At 40.2% G+C, this 14,858-nt stretch overlaps 1 protein-coding gene across 4 annotated transcripts in view; it reads left to right on the top strand.

Moving 5' to 3' along the window:
- Positions 1–14,549, top strand: part of Pcgf6 (polycomb group ring finger 6) — a 17,243-nt gene extending 2,694 nt beyond the window's left edge. For 2 of the 4 annotated variants that reach the window (XM_031390600.1, XM_031390604.1), the window contains exons 6-10: positions 1,380–1,488; positions 4,468–4,495; positions 7,215–7,313; positions 10,162–10,248; positions 13,482–14,549. In XM_031390600.1, coding sequence (XP_031246460.1) covers positions 1,380–1,488; positions 4,468–4,495; positions 7,215–7,313; positions 10,162–10,248; positions 13,482–13,538 — 380 coding nt within the window. In that variant the 3' untranslated portion in view covers positions 13,539–14,549. Of the gene's footprint in view, positions 1–1,379; positions 1,489–4,467; positions 4,496–5,138; positions 6,199–7,214; positions 7,314–10,161; positions 10,249–13,481 lie in introns of those variants that run through there. The other 2 variants (XM_031390601.1, XM_031390603.1) reach the window with 2 other exon arrangements.
- Positions 14,550–14,858: the final 309 nt, after the last annotated feature.

The raw sequence follows: 14,858 nt of genomic DNA, 5'->3' as shown, positions 1-14,858 counted from the left end.
GGGGGGCAGGGAGAAAGAGAGTGTTAGAGAGAGATGCACACACTCAGTCACTAGAATTTGTGAGTTTGTTCCTAGCATTGCCACTTTATTAGGTTAGACTAACAAATATCTATAAAATAAAGATGAATATGACATTATTAAACAAACACATTTCTTTTCTTTGAGACATGGTTTCTCTGTGCAGCCTTGGCTGTCCTGGAACTCGCTGAGTACACCAGGCTGGCCTCAAACTCACTGAGGTCCACCTGCCTCTGCTTCCCCTGTGCTAAGGTTAAAGGTGTGTGCCACCACTGCCCTGCTAATACCAATACTTTTACTAATGCTGGGCACAAAGTAACTCTTATGTTTAGTAGCAACATGGAACTCAGGTAGATTGGGGTTTAAATCTTGGTTCTTCTGTTACTATGTGACCTTAGGCAAATTGTTTAATTTACTAAGGCTCAGTTTCTTTTTTTTGTTTGTTTGTTTTTGTTTTTTCCAGACAGGGTTTCTGTATAGTCCTGGCTGTCCTGGAACTCACTCTGTAGACCAGGCTGGCCTCGAACTCAGAAACCTGCCTGCCTCTGCCTCCCAAGTGCTGGGATTAAAGGTGTGCGCTGTGCCACCACCGCCCGGCAGGTTCAGTTTCTTTAACAAGTTTTTTTTTTAAGTGTAGATGTAGTACATATTTATAAGGATTAAATGAGAGTGTATGTAACGTGCTAACCTCAGTAATTGTATTTGTAAATTGTTATCTATAAATGCTGTACTGTTTGAATGAACTCTCTGTGGCCCTGATAAATGAGTCATGTCTGCCTTCCATTGTAGAGTGGTCCCTTAGCTTGTAACTAATTTTATTACCTTTCTTTTTTTTTAAGATTTATTTATTATGTATACAGCATTCTGTCTGCATGTACACCTGCATGCCAGAAGAGGGCACCAGATCTCTTTATATTTATAAGCTGGGAATTGAAGTCAGGACCTCTGGAAGGGCCCACGGTGCTTTTAGCCTTTGAGCTAACTCTCCAGCCCTGTTGTCTATTTGTTTATTTATTTATTTACATTTACATTTAGAAAATATGCATGTATATGTATGTACACGTGTTTGTACTTTCTTACACAGATATCCACTTGGCAGAACTCCTTCACTGCACCATGTGTGTCCTAGAGGGGAGACTCAAGCTTGGCAACAAGCACCTTTACCAACTGAACCATTTTTCCCATTTTAAAATCATTGATTTTTGACAGATTAATCGATATTTTTAAGGAAAAGGAGACTTGATCAGGACTTGATAATAATTTAGTCAACAGTTGTAATACTTGTGTGATTCATTCCTTAAAGATTTCAGTTTGTGAAAATCTTAATCCTACATTGGCTTCTTTGTTTCCATCTCAAATAGCTGTTCCACAGCCAGTTCCTTCAAGCAAAGGAAGAACTAAGAAAGTCCTAGAGTCAGTGTTTCGTATTCCACCTGAACTTGATATGTCTTTATTACTTGAGTTCATTGGGTGAGTGACCTAAAAAATTTATCATTTGCTTATTTTTGGCATTTTGAAGCAAGGTTTTACATTGTAGCCTAGGCTAGCCTTGAACTTGACACAGCCCTCTGATAGTCATTCTCTTGTGTTTGGTGTGCACTTGGTAAACCACCATGCTGGCCAGCCTCTCGTTACCTTTTGGGGCTGGAAAGATGGCCCAGTGGTTAGGACATTTGTTGTTCTTGCAGAGAGCATGGTGGTTTAGTCCTGGTCATATCACACAGCTCACAGCTGGCAGTAACTCCAGTTTCAGAAGGGCTGACATCTTCTAGCCTTCTCAGGTGCCTGCAGGATGCAGACACTCAGGGCACACACATTTTTTTAAGTAGATATATTTTTAGGGTTTTTTTTGTGTGTGTGTATGAATGTTTTGTTTGCATGTATGTTATAAGCATGTACCATGTAATTACCTGATGTTCAAGGAGATCAGAGAAGGGTGTTGGATCCCTTGTAACTATATGTGGTTTTTTTTGTTCTCTTTTTTGGACAGGGTTTCTCTGTGTAGCTCTGGCTGTCCTGGAACTCACTCTGTAGACCAGGCTGCCCTCGAACTCAGAAATCCGCCTGCTCTGCCTCCCAAGTGCTGGGATCAAAGGCGTGCACCACCACCACCCGGCAACAAGTATTTTTAACTGCTGAATTCTTTAACGCTTTTCTTTCTTTTTTTTAGTTTTATTTATTTATTTATATGAGTATACTGTAGTTTGTTGTCTTCAGACACACCAGAAGAGGGCATCAGATTCCATTATAGATGATTGTGAGTCAACATGTGGGTGCTGGGAATTGAACTCAGGACCTCTAGAAGAGCAGTCAGTGCTCTTAACCACTGAGCCATCTCTCCAGCTCAGTTTTTCTTTGAAGAAAGAAATTTGTCTTTTAGCTTTAAAGTCGTGACTTTTCTTCTTGAGATAGTTTCTTTAGCTTTTAATTGTCTGGAATTTTTGTTTTTTTTGTTTTTTGTTTTTTGTTGTTTTTTTTTTTAAAGACAGGATTTTTTGTGTGCATATGTAGCCCTGGCTGTCCTGGAACTCACTGTTGACCAGGCTAGCCTACCTGAGATTAAAGTTATGTGCCATCACAGCCAGGCTTGCAATTTCTTTGTGGTTAGCTCACCTTAAATTCTAGTCATGCCCTAGGGCTTCCCAAAATGCAAACTTGTGCCACCAGGCCTCGATAAACAAATTAACAATTATGAAATAATAAATTATAGAATATTTAAGATGAGAAGAATGTTGCATTATCATAGTAACCACTGGTACCCTTATCCCACAGTAGCACATAGAATCCCAGCATGGAGGACGATCACTGTGTTCAAGGCTAGCCTCAGCTGTATAGCAAGGCCCCCACCTGCTTTTGCTCTTCATCCCCCAAAAGGAAAATCTGACCAAAGCCATTCCTAATAGAACAAAACCAACCAAGAACCAAAGCTACTATTAATGTAGCAGAAGCCTTGACTAGATAGATAGATAGATAGATAGATAGGTAGATAGATAGGTAGATAGATAGGTAGATAGATAGGTAGATAGATAGGTAGATAGATAGGTAGATAGATGATAGGTAGATTGATAGATGATAGATAGATGATTGATAGATAGGTAGATAGATAGGTAGATAGATGATAGGTAGATTGATAGATGATAGATAGATAGATGATAGATAGATAGATAGATAGATACATACATACATACATACATACATAGTTCCCTTCCCCAGGTTTAGCAGCCACTCCCCAACGAGTAGTTCCCATCATTCCTTTGCAGTGTTCCATCTGGTCACTGAAGGGTTGAAGTCCTTGATTAGTTGCGAGGCAGAAGGCAGGTCGTTTTTCTCTTCTTTCCTGTAGTTTGAAATTAGACTGGGCATGGTGGCACTTGCTTTTAGTTTCAAGCCAGCTAGGGCTACCTAGTGAGACCCTGCCTCATATAAGACAAATCTGCTCCCTCACCCGCCTAACAAATGAAGTGCGGAGAGTTTAGAATACTGGATTAAACTGCCTTTGTTTTACCACTAGGTGGCAGAAGTGACAATTATGTTTCTTCCCAAAGATTTAGGTAACCATGTTTTAAAAATAAAAAATGGCCAGGTATAGTAGTGCATGTCTAGCCTTTTTTTTTTTTTTTTTCTTTTTTAGTTTTTCGAGACAGGGTTTCTCTGTGTAGCCCTAGCTGTCCTGGAACTCACTCTGTAGACCAGGCTGGCCTCAAACTCAGAAAGCATCCTGCCTCTGCCTCCCAAGTGCTGGGATTAAAGGCATGTGCCACCAACGCCCTGCTGCATGTCTAGCCTTTGGGAGGCAGAGGCAGGCCAGCCTGGTTTAAATGTGAAGTTGCAGGACAGCCAGACTGCTCCAGAGACTCAGTCTCAATTTACCTCTCCAAAAACCAACCACCCAACCAAACAAAACCCAGCTGGTGTGGTGGCACAGCTATAAAAACCCAGCATTCAAGAGGTGGAGGCAGGAGAGTCAGGATTCAAAATCAACCTCAATTACTTAATGAGTTCCAGGCAAGCTCCAATCTCAAATTTAAAATAATGAGGCCAGTAGACAGATCAGCAGGGAAAGGTACTTGCTGCCCAGCTTGTCCACCTGAGTTAGATCCCAGGCACTTAGGGTGGAAGGAGAGAACTAACTACTGACCTCCACACCGACAGCAGCATGACCGTCATTGTAAATAGACAGATGGACAAAAGTTTACAGCCCACCTCGCCTTAATCACAGAGCTTGGGACGCAAAGCAAATGAATCCAAGTTCGAGGCCAGCCTGGTCTACAGAGTGAATTCCAGTGCATAAAGGAAACCTGTCTCCAAACATATACACACAAACCAAACAAAAAATTTTGTCTGAGTTTAGTGAATTGCTGCATATGAAATGTTTATATTGTTTTTCTTTCATTTTATGATTAAGCATGTAGTTTATTAAGTTTTGATTAACTTTTCCTTTATTTTCAGTGCTAATGAAGATACAGGACATTTTAAGGTATTTCATTTTTTGTTTATAAGAGAATGCTATAGATATAAATTCTGAATCAGATTAGCAACCAAGTAGAAATTATCTTCAATTAAAATATAAATGTTTGACAAGTAAGTTATTGAAATTCAACAGTAATGTGATATTAGTTTCTCAGGGTAAGAAACATTAAGTAGGGACTTGTTACTGATTCAAACAGGTGAAGTAAGGAAAATAAGAAATTTACAAAGCCACATGCCGTGTTGATTGGTAATTTAATTTTTTTATATTTTAGTGTCTGGAGACAGGTCCCTGCTGGCCTTGAGCTTATGTAGCCATGGATGACTTTGAATTCCTGATCCTCCTGCCTCTACCTTCTTAGTGCTAGGACTACAAGTATGTACTACCAGCCCTGATTTTAATGTGGTAATTTAAAAAAATTCTAAGAGTGAGATGTGGTATAGCTTTGTATTCTTATTACTCTGGAGGCTGAAGCAAGAGGATCAAAAATTAAAGGCCAGCTTGGGCTATTGTAGTAAGACCAGTCTTAAAAAAAAAAAAAAAATCCAAAGTGTCTTTTGTGTAGTTGGTGCTTAGAGTTTAACTTGAATTTTAAACTTGTATATTTAACATTTTTGGCTGAAGTTAACCTGCCTTAACTTGTCACTTCAAGCATTCACTGAGATTTGAGGTAAGAACTACTTTGTATTATACTTTGTCAGTTGTTGAGATGAATAGCAAACTAGAGACACCTACAAAGTAAAATCTCTGTGATGTAGCTCTGAGATATAGACTCTTACTTTTACTAAGGCAAGATCAGGGTTCTTTTGTTTGTGATATCTATTTCTAGAGTTTTAAGGGAAAAACCCCTTGACTGTAGACGGCCCAGCACATGGCTCAGCTCCCCGTCCCGTAGTGACATTTAAAGAGACAAATAGTTGCTGCAGTTCTTAGCTTGCCTAGCATTTGGGGAGCCCCAGCTTCGTAAATGGGGTGCGATGCACATACGTACTCTATGAGCCCAGTACTTGTGGGATGCATGTCACGTTCAAGGTAACCCTGGATTACATGAGACTCTGGAAAAAAATATTGATGAAAAACATGAAAAGAGGTTTAGTCAGTATTGCCACAGCAGGAAGAACAGATAAAGAGGCTCCATGACGCTGTCTGTCTTCAAGTCCCTGGCATATTTTTTTGTGGTGGTGGTGATTTGTGTTTTTGAAACAGGTTCTGATTCTGTAGCCCAGGCTAACCTGGAATTCATATATCCTCATCTGGCCTATAATCCTGGTGCCAGGATTATATGTGTGAGTCACCGTGCCTGCAGCTTTAGATTTAAATAGAAGAACAGCTGGGGCAGGAGGCAGCAAGAATATACAATGAAGTCTTGGTCAAATTGTGATCTGATGGATCATTATTTTAGTTGGCTCTTCAAGATGGTTCAGTTTTAATTGAGACAGTTCAGTACTCTTGATGATTCTGGCTGAAGATGTTTTCACAGTGGGGTGATCTGTCTGAGGCTCTGCTGTATCTAGAAATCTAAGGTGACTGCCCCTTTACTGGAGACCTTCAGACACCTTAGGGATTCTGGAACAGGAGATTGTAAGAGATGGCTGCAGGGAGCAGAGAGATGGCTTAACAGTTAGGAGCCCATAGTGCTCTTGCCAAGGACCTAAGTTTGGTTTCCAACACCACAACTGCCTGTAACTCAAGCCACCTGTGACTAGATTTATTCTCATTTTAAAATTTAAAAAGAAAAACTTTTCTTTTTTTCCTTTCTCCCTCTTCCCTTTCCCCCTCCTCTTCCCTTTCCCCCTCCTCTTCCCTTTCCCCCTCCTCTTCCCTTTCCCCCTCTTCCCTTTCCCCCTCTTCCCTTTCCCCCTCCTCTTCCCTTTCCCCCTCCTCTTCCCTTTCCCCCTCTTCTCTTTGGAGATAGGCCTGTGGTTTAGGCTGTTCTTAGTTCATAGCGGTTCTCCTACCTCAGCCCCTGGAGTACTGGGATCACAGGTGTGAGCCATCGGGCCTTTCTTAAAAAGCAAGTGTCTAAACTTAGACTTAAGGAAACCCCCTGCCTCAGTCTCTCAAGTAGCCGGAACTCCAGATATGTAGTACTCAAGAGGTTGTGTTGCCTTTCCCAAGTAGTTGGAATGACAAGCAGGCACTGCAATGCCTTGAATAGGATGTCAACCATCAGCTTAGGCTGATCTTGAATTTCTTTCTTTTTTTTTTTTTTTTCCCGAGACAGGGTTTCTCTGTGTAGCCCTGGCTGTCCTGGAACTCACTCTGTAGACCAGGCTGGCCTCGAACTCAGAAATCTGCCTGCCTCTGCCTCCCAAGTGCTGGGATTAAAGGCATGCGCCACCACTGCCCTGCATGATCTTGAATTTCTAATCCTCCTGCCTCTACCTCTCAAGGGTTAGGATGTCAGGCACATACCATTACATAGGATGTTTTGTTTTACATGAGTTTTTAAAGTTAACTAACAAGCCTTTCTATTAAAAAAGTTAGTTGGTATGAATCTAAAAGATTTGCAAGCCAGGCAGTGGTGGCACACTCCTTTAATCCCAGCACTTGGGAGGCAGAGGCAGGCGAATTTCAAGAGTTCGGAAAAAAAAAATTTGAAGAATTTCTACTTTTTTTTAGAGTACAAATTGACACAAATTCATAAAATCATTTTTGCTTTTAAAGCTTGTACATTTTATATATGCATACATTTACATAATCTGAAAAGTCTTATTTGTTTTTGTAGCCATTGGAAAAGAAGTTTGTGCGTGTTTCAGGAGAAGCAACTATTGGGCATGTAGAAAAATTTCTTAGAAGAAAAATGGGTCTTGATCCAGCTTGTCAGGTACAGTATATGTGTAAAAGGAAAGGTAAAGCTGCAAGGTGACCTTTGACAAATGGAGAAAGAATGGTCTCTGGAGTCAGGAGCAGCTTTTTTATGATGTAGATGACTGTGACTGTTAATTCAATGTTGGTACATTGTGATTCCCACCTCCAACTTGGAATTACATCCTAGTTACCCTTCATATTAGTCAGTTATTTGGAGGAATAAAACTGATGGAATGAATATATGTACAACATCATGTATTATGTTGCATATAATATGTAAAATATATTAATATAATTTAATATAAAATATAACGTGTAAAATATAATATGCATATAATATGTAAAAGATTTATTTGAAGGCTTTACAGGCTGTGGTCCTGTTAGTCTTAACAATGGCTGTCTCCTGATACAAAGGTCAAGAATCTGGTATATGTATGTGGTGGTGGCACACGCCTTTAATCCCAGCACTTGGGAGGCAGAGGCAGGAAGATTTCTGAGTTCGAGGACAGCCAGGGCTATACAGAGAAATCCTGTCTCGAAAAACCAAAAAAAAAAAAAAAAAAGAAAAGAAAAGAAAATTCTTCACATGTATGCCCAGCTGCCTGCTTTTCATTTATTCCTGATGTAGTCCAGTTAACAGCCAAGATTAGCCATCAGTCATAGCCTCCATTTCTTTTTTGTTGTTGTTTGTTTTTTTAGTTTTTCGAGACAGGGTTTCTCTGTGTAGTCCTGGCTGTCCTGGAACTCAACTCTGTAGACCAGGCTGGCCTCGAACTCAGAAATCCGCCTGCCTCTGCCTCCCAAGTGCTGGGATTAAAGGCATGCGCCACCACTGCCCAGCATCTAACATGCTTTTTAAAAACTAAAGCAACACTGCTTTCTTGGCAGGGCTCAGTACATGTTGGTTATGATCTGTAAAAAATGTGTTTGATACACAGAGATGGCTTTTAGCAAGTAAAGACTTTTCTGTAAGTCTGGTCATCTGAACTCAGTGTGTGGGGATCAACAAAGTTGTAGGAGGAAGCTTCCTCTACAGAGCAGTCCTTTGATCTCCATACTCACTGTGGCACACACACAAGTCTTGCACACACACAACAGTCCTTTTTTTTAAAGGCAAGTTTCACTTTTATAACATTCAAGAGTTTTAGCATTTAGAAATGGTTTAAATTTGTTTTATCTTTTAATTTTGCCAGCTTTTAGTTCTGTAGGTAAATATTTCTTACTGTTAGTACATACCTTGTAATATTCATAACATTGTTTTTCTCAAGATACTGAAATAATGATAAAGATTATCAGATATGTAGACTTATATACTTGTATCTTTGTTTAAGCTTTCCAAATCCTAGAGATGGTTAATTATAAACAAGTTGTTACTTTTTGCAATATTTGGTTTCATACTTGCTAGGCAATACTATTGAGCTCACCTACAGCCTTCTTTTTTGTTTTTATGTTTATTTCTAATTTTTAAAAAAACTTTAGTGTGTATGGGTGTTTTGCCTTCATATAGCTGTGTACTACCTACACACAGTACCCAAGGAGGCTAGAAGAGGGTAGGTACAGATGGTTATAAGCTACCATGTGGGTGCTGGGATTGAACTTGGGACCTCTGGAAGAGCAGCTGCTGCCCTTAATTGCTGAGCTGTCCCTCCACTATAACTCAGAGATCCACTTGCTTCTGCCTCTTCCCCGATGCTGAGATTAAAGCCTGTGCTGCTAAGGCTAGCTGGCTTGTTTGTTAGTTAAGGTCTCAGTATGTGACTTTGACTTGGCCTTGAGTTTGTGGCAGTATTTCTGCCTTAACTTCCTGTGTGCTGGGTTTGCAGGTGTGTGCCATAATGTCTGTTTCCTGGGCTTTTTCAAAGTTTTATTTTATTTAAAAATTTTAGATATTTAATGTTTTTATGTGTATTAATGTTTTGTTCACATGTGTGTATGTGTACTGTGCATATGCATTCTGCCCATATTGTCTGTAGAGGTCAGCAGAGGGCATTGGCTCCCTTGAAACTGGAGTTAAGGATGGTTTGCAAGTCACCTTGTGAATGCTGGAATTAAACCCTGGTACTCTGGCTGGCCATGACATATCCCTTTAATCCCAGCACTCAGGAAGCACAGACAGGCAATTTGAGGCCAGCCTATCTGGAAAAACCAAAACAAACAACCAGTCAAAATATTCAGGTACTTTGTAAGAGCCACAAGTGCTCTTAATCACCAAGTCATCTTCTAGCCTCCCAGATTTTTACTTTAAGAGAATCTTGTGCTGGGCAGTGGTGGCACACACCTTTAATCCCAGCACTTGGGAGGCAGAGGCAGGTGGATTTCTGAGTTTGAGGACAGCCTGGTCTACAGAGTGAGTTCCAGGACAGCCAGGGCTATACAGAGAAACCCTGTCTCGGAAAACCAAAAAAATAAATAAATAAAAAAGAGAGAGAGAAAGAGAGAGAGAGAGAGAGAGAGAGAGAGAGAGAGAGAGAAAATCTTGCAAAATTGCCCAAGCTGTCTTGCAATTCTTGATTCTCTCCTTGCTTAAGTCCTCAGAGTGGGGACCAATGTCATATGCTACTATGCCTGTCTCAAAAACTTTTCTTGATAATGTTTTATCAGAAGAGTTTGATAAATACACACATAGACCTGGGTTCAGATCCTCAGCAAAAGCCACAGATAGGTAGATTCCCTGAGTTCACTGGCCATCTAGCCTAAGCAATTAATGAGCTCCAGGTCCCGTGAAAATACGTTAGAAAGTGATAGAGGTTTTAAAAAGTCTACTATAAAATAATTAAATATAATCTTTAAGTAATCATGCTAATTTCCCACTTCATGTATCTTGAAGCAGGAAAGTGGTCTGGTAATGGATTGTTTTTCTGTAGGTAGATATCATCTGTGGGGATCACTTACTGGAGCGGTACCAAACTCTACGGGAAATCCGACGTGCAATAGGTGATGCAGCAATGCAGGTAAGTCCTCATCAGGTCTATGCTGAACACACAGACTAATGAGTTAGAAAAGCTGTGTGTCAGGAGAGCTGCCTGCTCGTGCAGAGGAGCTAGGGCTACATATTAAGACTGTATCAAACAAAAACAAAGATTCACAAACAAGTAAAAACCTTTGGATTTATTATTTAAAATTGCTAGTGGAAACAGCTGATCTTGTTTTATAATAGCTGTTTTTACTTTGTGTGGTGGTTCACACACTCCATCCCAGAGATGAAAGCAGGAGGATCCGGAGGATAAGGCCACCCTTGTCGATAGAGTTAGTCCAGGAGGATCTGCAGTATAAGGCCACCCTTGACGATAGAGTTAGTCCAAATTTGCTGAGCTATTTGAGACACTGTATCAAAAAATAAAAATAAAAGGGTGCAAGCCCACACTCAGCTTTAATACAGTCTCAAGAGACCTGACTGGTTCCTTTGAGATGAATTAATTCATTTGAGAGGTAGAGACCCTTGGTCTAATTACCTTCCATTATCCCCTACATCTTCAATACTCTATACTAGGAGTTAAGTTTTCAGCATTTGAACCTGTGAAGGACAAACCATGCCTAACCATCATACAGTTAAAAGTTTAGGACTGTAATAGACATATGAATAGAAAACAAATTTAAGTGATTTATAGAATATATAAATATAGACATCTAAATTACATTTACATTACAAGGACTTATTTTCTAAAATATGTTCTTATATGTGCACTGAAGTAATTTTGAGATCTTTCTTTTTTTTTTGGTTTTTCAAGACAGGGTTTCTCTGTGTAGCCCTGGCTGTCCTGGAACTCACTTTGTAGACCTGGCTGGTCTCGAACTCAGAAATCCACCTGCCTCTGCCTCCCAAGTGCTAGTTTTAAAGGCGTGTGCCACCACCGTCCGGCAATTTTGAGATCTTGAAAGAGCTTATAAACCACACTTTGAGTTTTATATGTGGATATTAATATACTCTGCCTTTCATTTCTGAACTATGACAGGGAATACAAAGGTGTGATTTGTATGCATATAAGTCTGATAATGCAATCTTTGTATCTGTGTTATATGGACATTCACTTTGACCATGCTGATTAGTTTAGAGCAGATGTGATGATGGTTCATGGACCGACATGCTCTGCCCTTTGTCCTCTATCTTAGATGTTTAAGTTCCTGCAGCTAGGCATCTGCCTTTTGGTTCACTCTTAGTTTTTGTCATCTGTTTACTATCTCACATGCCTGATATGCCTTCATTTATGTTCCTGTTCTGGCCTTTGTGAGCATTTGAACTTGTAAATCCTTTTACAGACCCAGTGTCTTTGCTGGGCTTTCAGGAACAGGAGCTAGATGGCAGTGGTCTGAGCAGTGGATGGGAAGTGAGACAAAGCTATGGTGTCTCTCTTGGATGGTAATGATGATTTTGGTAGTTTTGAAGCAGGGTTTCTCTATGTGGCTTTGACTGTCCTGGAAATTCTGTAGACCAGGCCAGCCTAAACTCAGAGATCCACCAGCCTCTGCTTCCTGAGTGCCTTAGTTAACTTTTCTATGATGTGATAAAACACCGTGACCAAATGCAACTTATAAAAAGAGCAAGGTTGGACTGTAAAGCGTGTGTGCCAGGAACTGTTTCAGGACTGCTTACAGTAGGTGCTTGGCACACTCTGCATGTGTTGTTTATAGCTAGTTGTCATAGTAAGTAGTGCCTTCTGAGGATGAGTACTTACTGAGTGCAGCCTTAGTGAGTCCACAACCTTAAGACCTGACACCAGGGTGAGACAGAGCCAGGCACAGTGGCTCACACCTGAAATTATAGCTCTTGGAAAGGTGAGTCAGTATCCAAATTCAGGCTAACCTGGGCACATAGTCAGACCCTTAAACCTTGACTCAAACACAGTAGGGCCTGTTGGTGTATACCTGTAACCTCAGCACTCCGAAGGCAGAGGCAGGAATTCTTGAGTTCTTCCAGGTTGGCCAGATTATAGTGAGACAACTAGAGAGACAGAGACAGACAGACAAACACATAGACAAAGACAGATGCCTGCCCCCTAAGGGTTCGGGAAATAGAGACAGGAAGGTAAAAGAGTTCTAGGTCACCCTCAGGACAGAGGGTTCCAGACTAGCTTAAGCCTTGTTTTTTAGGTTTGAAGGGGTTTTGTTTGTTTTATTTTTTCCTCTTTTTTTTTCTAATTTATTTATTTTATGTATGTGAGTACACTGTAGCTGTACACACCGGAAGAGGGCATTGGATCCCATTACAGATGATTGTGAGCCTCCATGTGGTTGCTAGGAATGATAGACTTAGTATTCAGTCAGTTTGTTAAATACTCTGCGGACAAAGAAAGGTCTTTTCTCAGTTGCTTTTGGTTATAAATGCCCCTAGTTACCTATGACTATATGAGAGTCAACACACTGACCTGTGTGGGGTGGGTCACCTGTGATTGAGCTGTTCAGGAGGCTGAGACAAAAGAATTGTTTCAGCTCAGAAATTCTTTTTTTTTTTTTTTTTTAAGATTTGTTTGTTTATTTGTTTATTTATTTATTATATCTAAGTACACTGTCGCTGTCTTCAGACACTCCAGAAGAGGGCATCAGATCACATTACGGATGGTTGTGAGCCACCATGTGGTTGCTGGGATTTGAACTCAGGACCTTTGGAAGAGCAGTGCTCTTAACCACTGAGCCATCTCTCCAGCCCAGAAATTCTTTACCATCTTAAAAAGGAACTTAGAATCTGGAGAGATGACTCAGAGGTTAGAAACATGTACTGCCCTTTTAGAGAGTTTGGTTCATAGCAGCAGCTCATAACTTCCTACAACTCCAGCTCCAGAGTGGGGATACACCTTCTCTTCCAAGTCTTGAGAGAAAAAGGAGATGAGAGGCATAGAACTACAGGCCTGTAATCTTAGCAATTGTGTGAGTACAAGGCCAGCCTGGGCCATATAGTAAAATTGTCTTAATAAAAGAAAGAAAGGCAGGCAGGGGCTTGGGGGGTGGGGAGGAAGGCGACAGCACTGTGGTCAGGATAAAAAGAAAGGAAAAAAATACATTGATAAGGAATTTTTGGTGATGTTGATGAAAGGAAGTTTTATATAAATCTTGTATTCTATTTTTTACATTAAAGAATTTCTCATTACTGTTAGATTATGAAAAATAAGCCAGTTTTGGTTTGATCATATATATTATACATAACTAATTTTCAAAGAACTATAAAATAGTCCCTTTTTCCCCTTTTCAGGATGGTCTGCTTGTTCTTCATTATGGTCTTGTGATTTCTCCTTTGAAAATAACTTGAAGATACAAGGGTATGTGAGGCAAGAAACCCAGTAAGGAGGCTTCTGCAAGTCTACATCGCACCAAAGATTCTCACAAAGCATGGAACCACCACTACTTTCCGCTCCTAAGAGCTAGCTTCTGTTTTTAGTAGCAGAGCCTTAGCATTGTGTGTACAACTGAAACAATAGAATGTATTTGCTGCACTAAAGACTCTGTCAAAACACTCACAACTCAGGGGAAAAACTGACAACAGTGAATTCTAAAATTCCTTGTGATTCCAAATACGAGGAAGTTGCTGGTTGCTTCCCGTCTTGAGGTAGGTTGGTCAGTTTCCCAGAACTGGGATTCTGCCCTCTAACTGCATGGGTTGGGTGGTGTCCTTTGCATTCAAAAGCCAGTCTTTTAAACCTCGGGGTGCGCTTAGCACCAAAACTACTGGCCATTTACATGTTCCTGTCCTATTCTGAACTTAAAAAAAAATTCCAGTGATACTACTAAAGCACTGTTACTCAACTCTGAGGCTGGAGAGACTGTCTACTGTTAGAATGGCTCTTAACATCCCTTAAATACAAGGTGCTTCTTTATGATGGTTTGTTTGCATATATCAGTGCCACTGGGACAGGTGTCACAAAATTCCCTCAGTGTGACTGTTGATAATGGCACTGCTTCCAACAGTAGCAACAAATTTCAGGTGAATTACCAGAAGTTTACAGAACCCTTATTGTTCCTCAGTCACTTAGATTATCTGGTTCCATGTTTAATGTTTTTGTTTTCTCGTCATTTAGATAAAGAAGCAGAGTCTTTGAGAACCTTGCTTTCACAAAGACTTAATTGTAAACATTACTTTGCCTAAAATTAGCATCCTGATGCTTTCTAAAATAACTATTTTATAGACTTATTTCATAGCAAAATTTCCAAATCTGTACAGAAATTGAAAAAATTAGACTTAATTGGCGATTGTTTTTGTAAAGAATTTATGAATTGTACATAAATGTCTTCTGACATTTAATAAAAATTTATTTTAGCCAGTTTTGAGGTGTGTCGACATATTCTTTGTTTTCTTATTGTGTGTGTGCCATAGTATTATGAGAGAAGAGTGAGTCACCAATGTCTTTGCGCTCACTGATGCTGTGTTGTGCTCTGCAGCTGTTGCTGATAGTAGGTAACTATAGAGATGATAACTAACACCAGCATCCACTCAGACTTCTAAGGCCATCCTCAGGATCAGGGAGTGACTGGAAGAGCTTGCAGGACTCAGGCTTTTACAACTAGAGCTATCAAAGCCAGAGGATGCCAATGAAAATCAGCAAGGGGGGCAGGCATGATTCTTGGTTGACAA

This window comes from Mastomys coucha, unplaced genomic scaffold (assembly GCF_008632895.1).
Source record: "Mastomys coucha isolate ucsf_1 unplaced genomic scaffold, UCSF_Mcou_1 pScaffold21, whole genome shotgun sequence".
Classification (NCBI taxonomy): domain Eukaryota; kingdom Metazoa; phylum Chordata; class Mammalia; order Rodentia; family Muridae; genus Mastomys; species Mastomys coucha.
The sequence above is the reverse complement of the archived record's forward strand: the minus strand, read 5'-3'. Positions and strand labels throughout refer to the sequence as shown.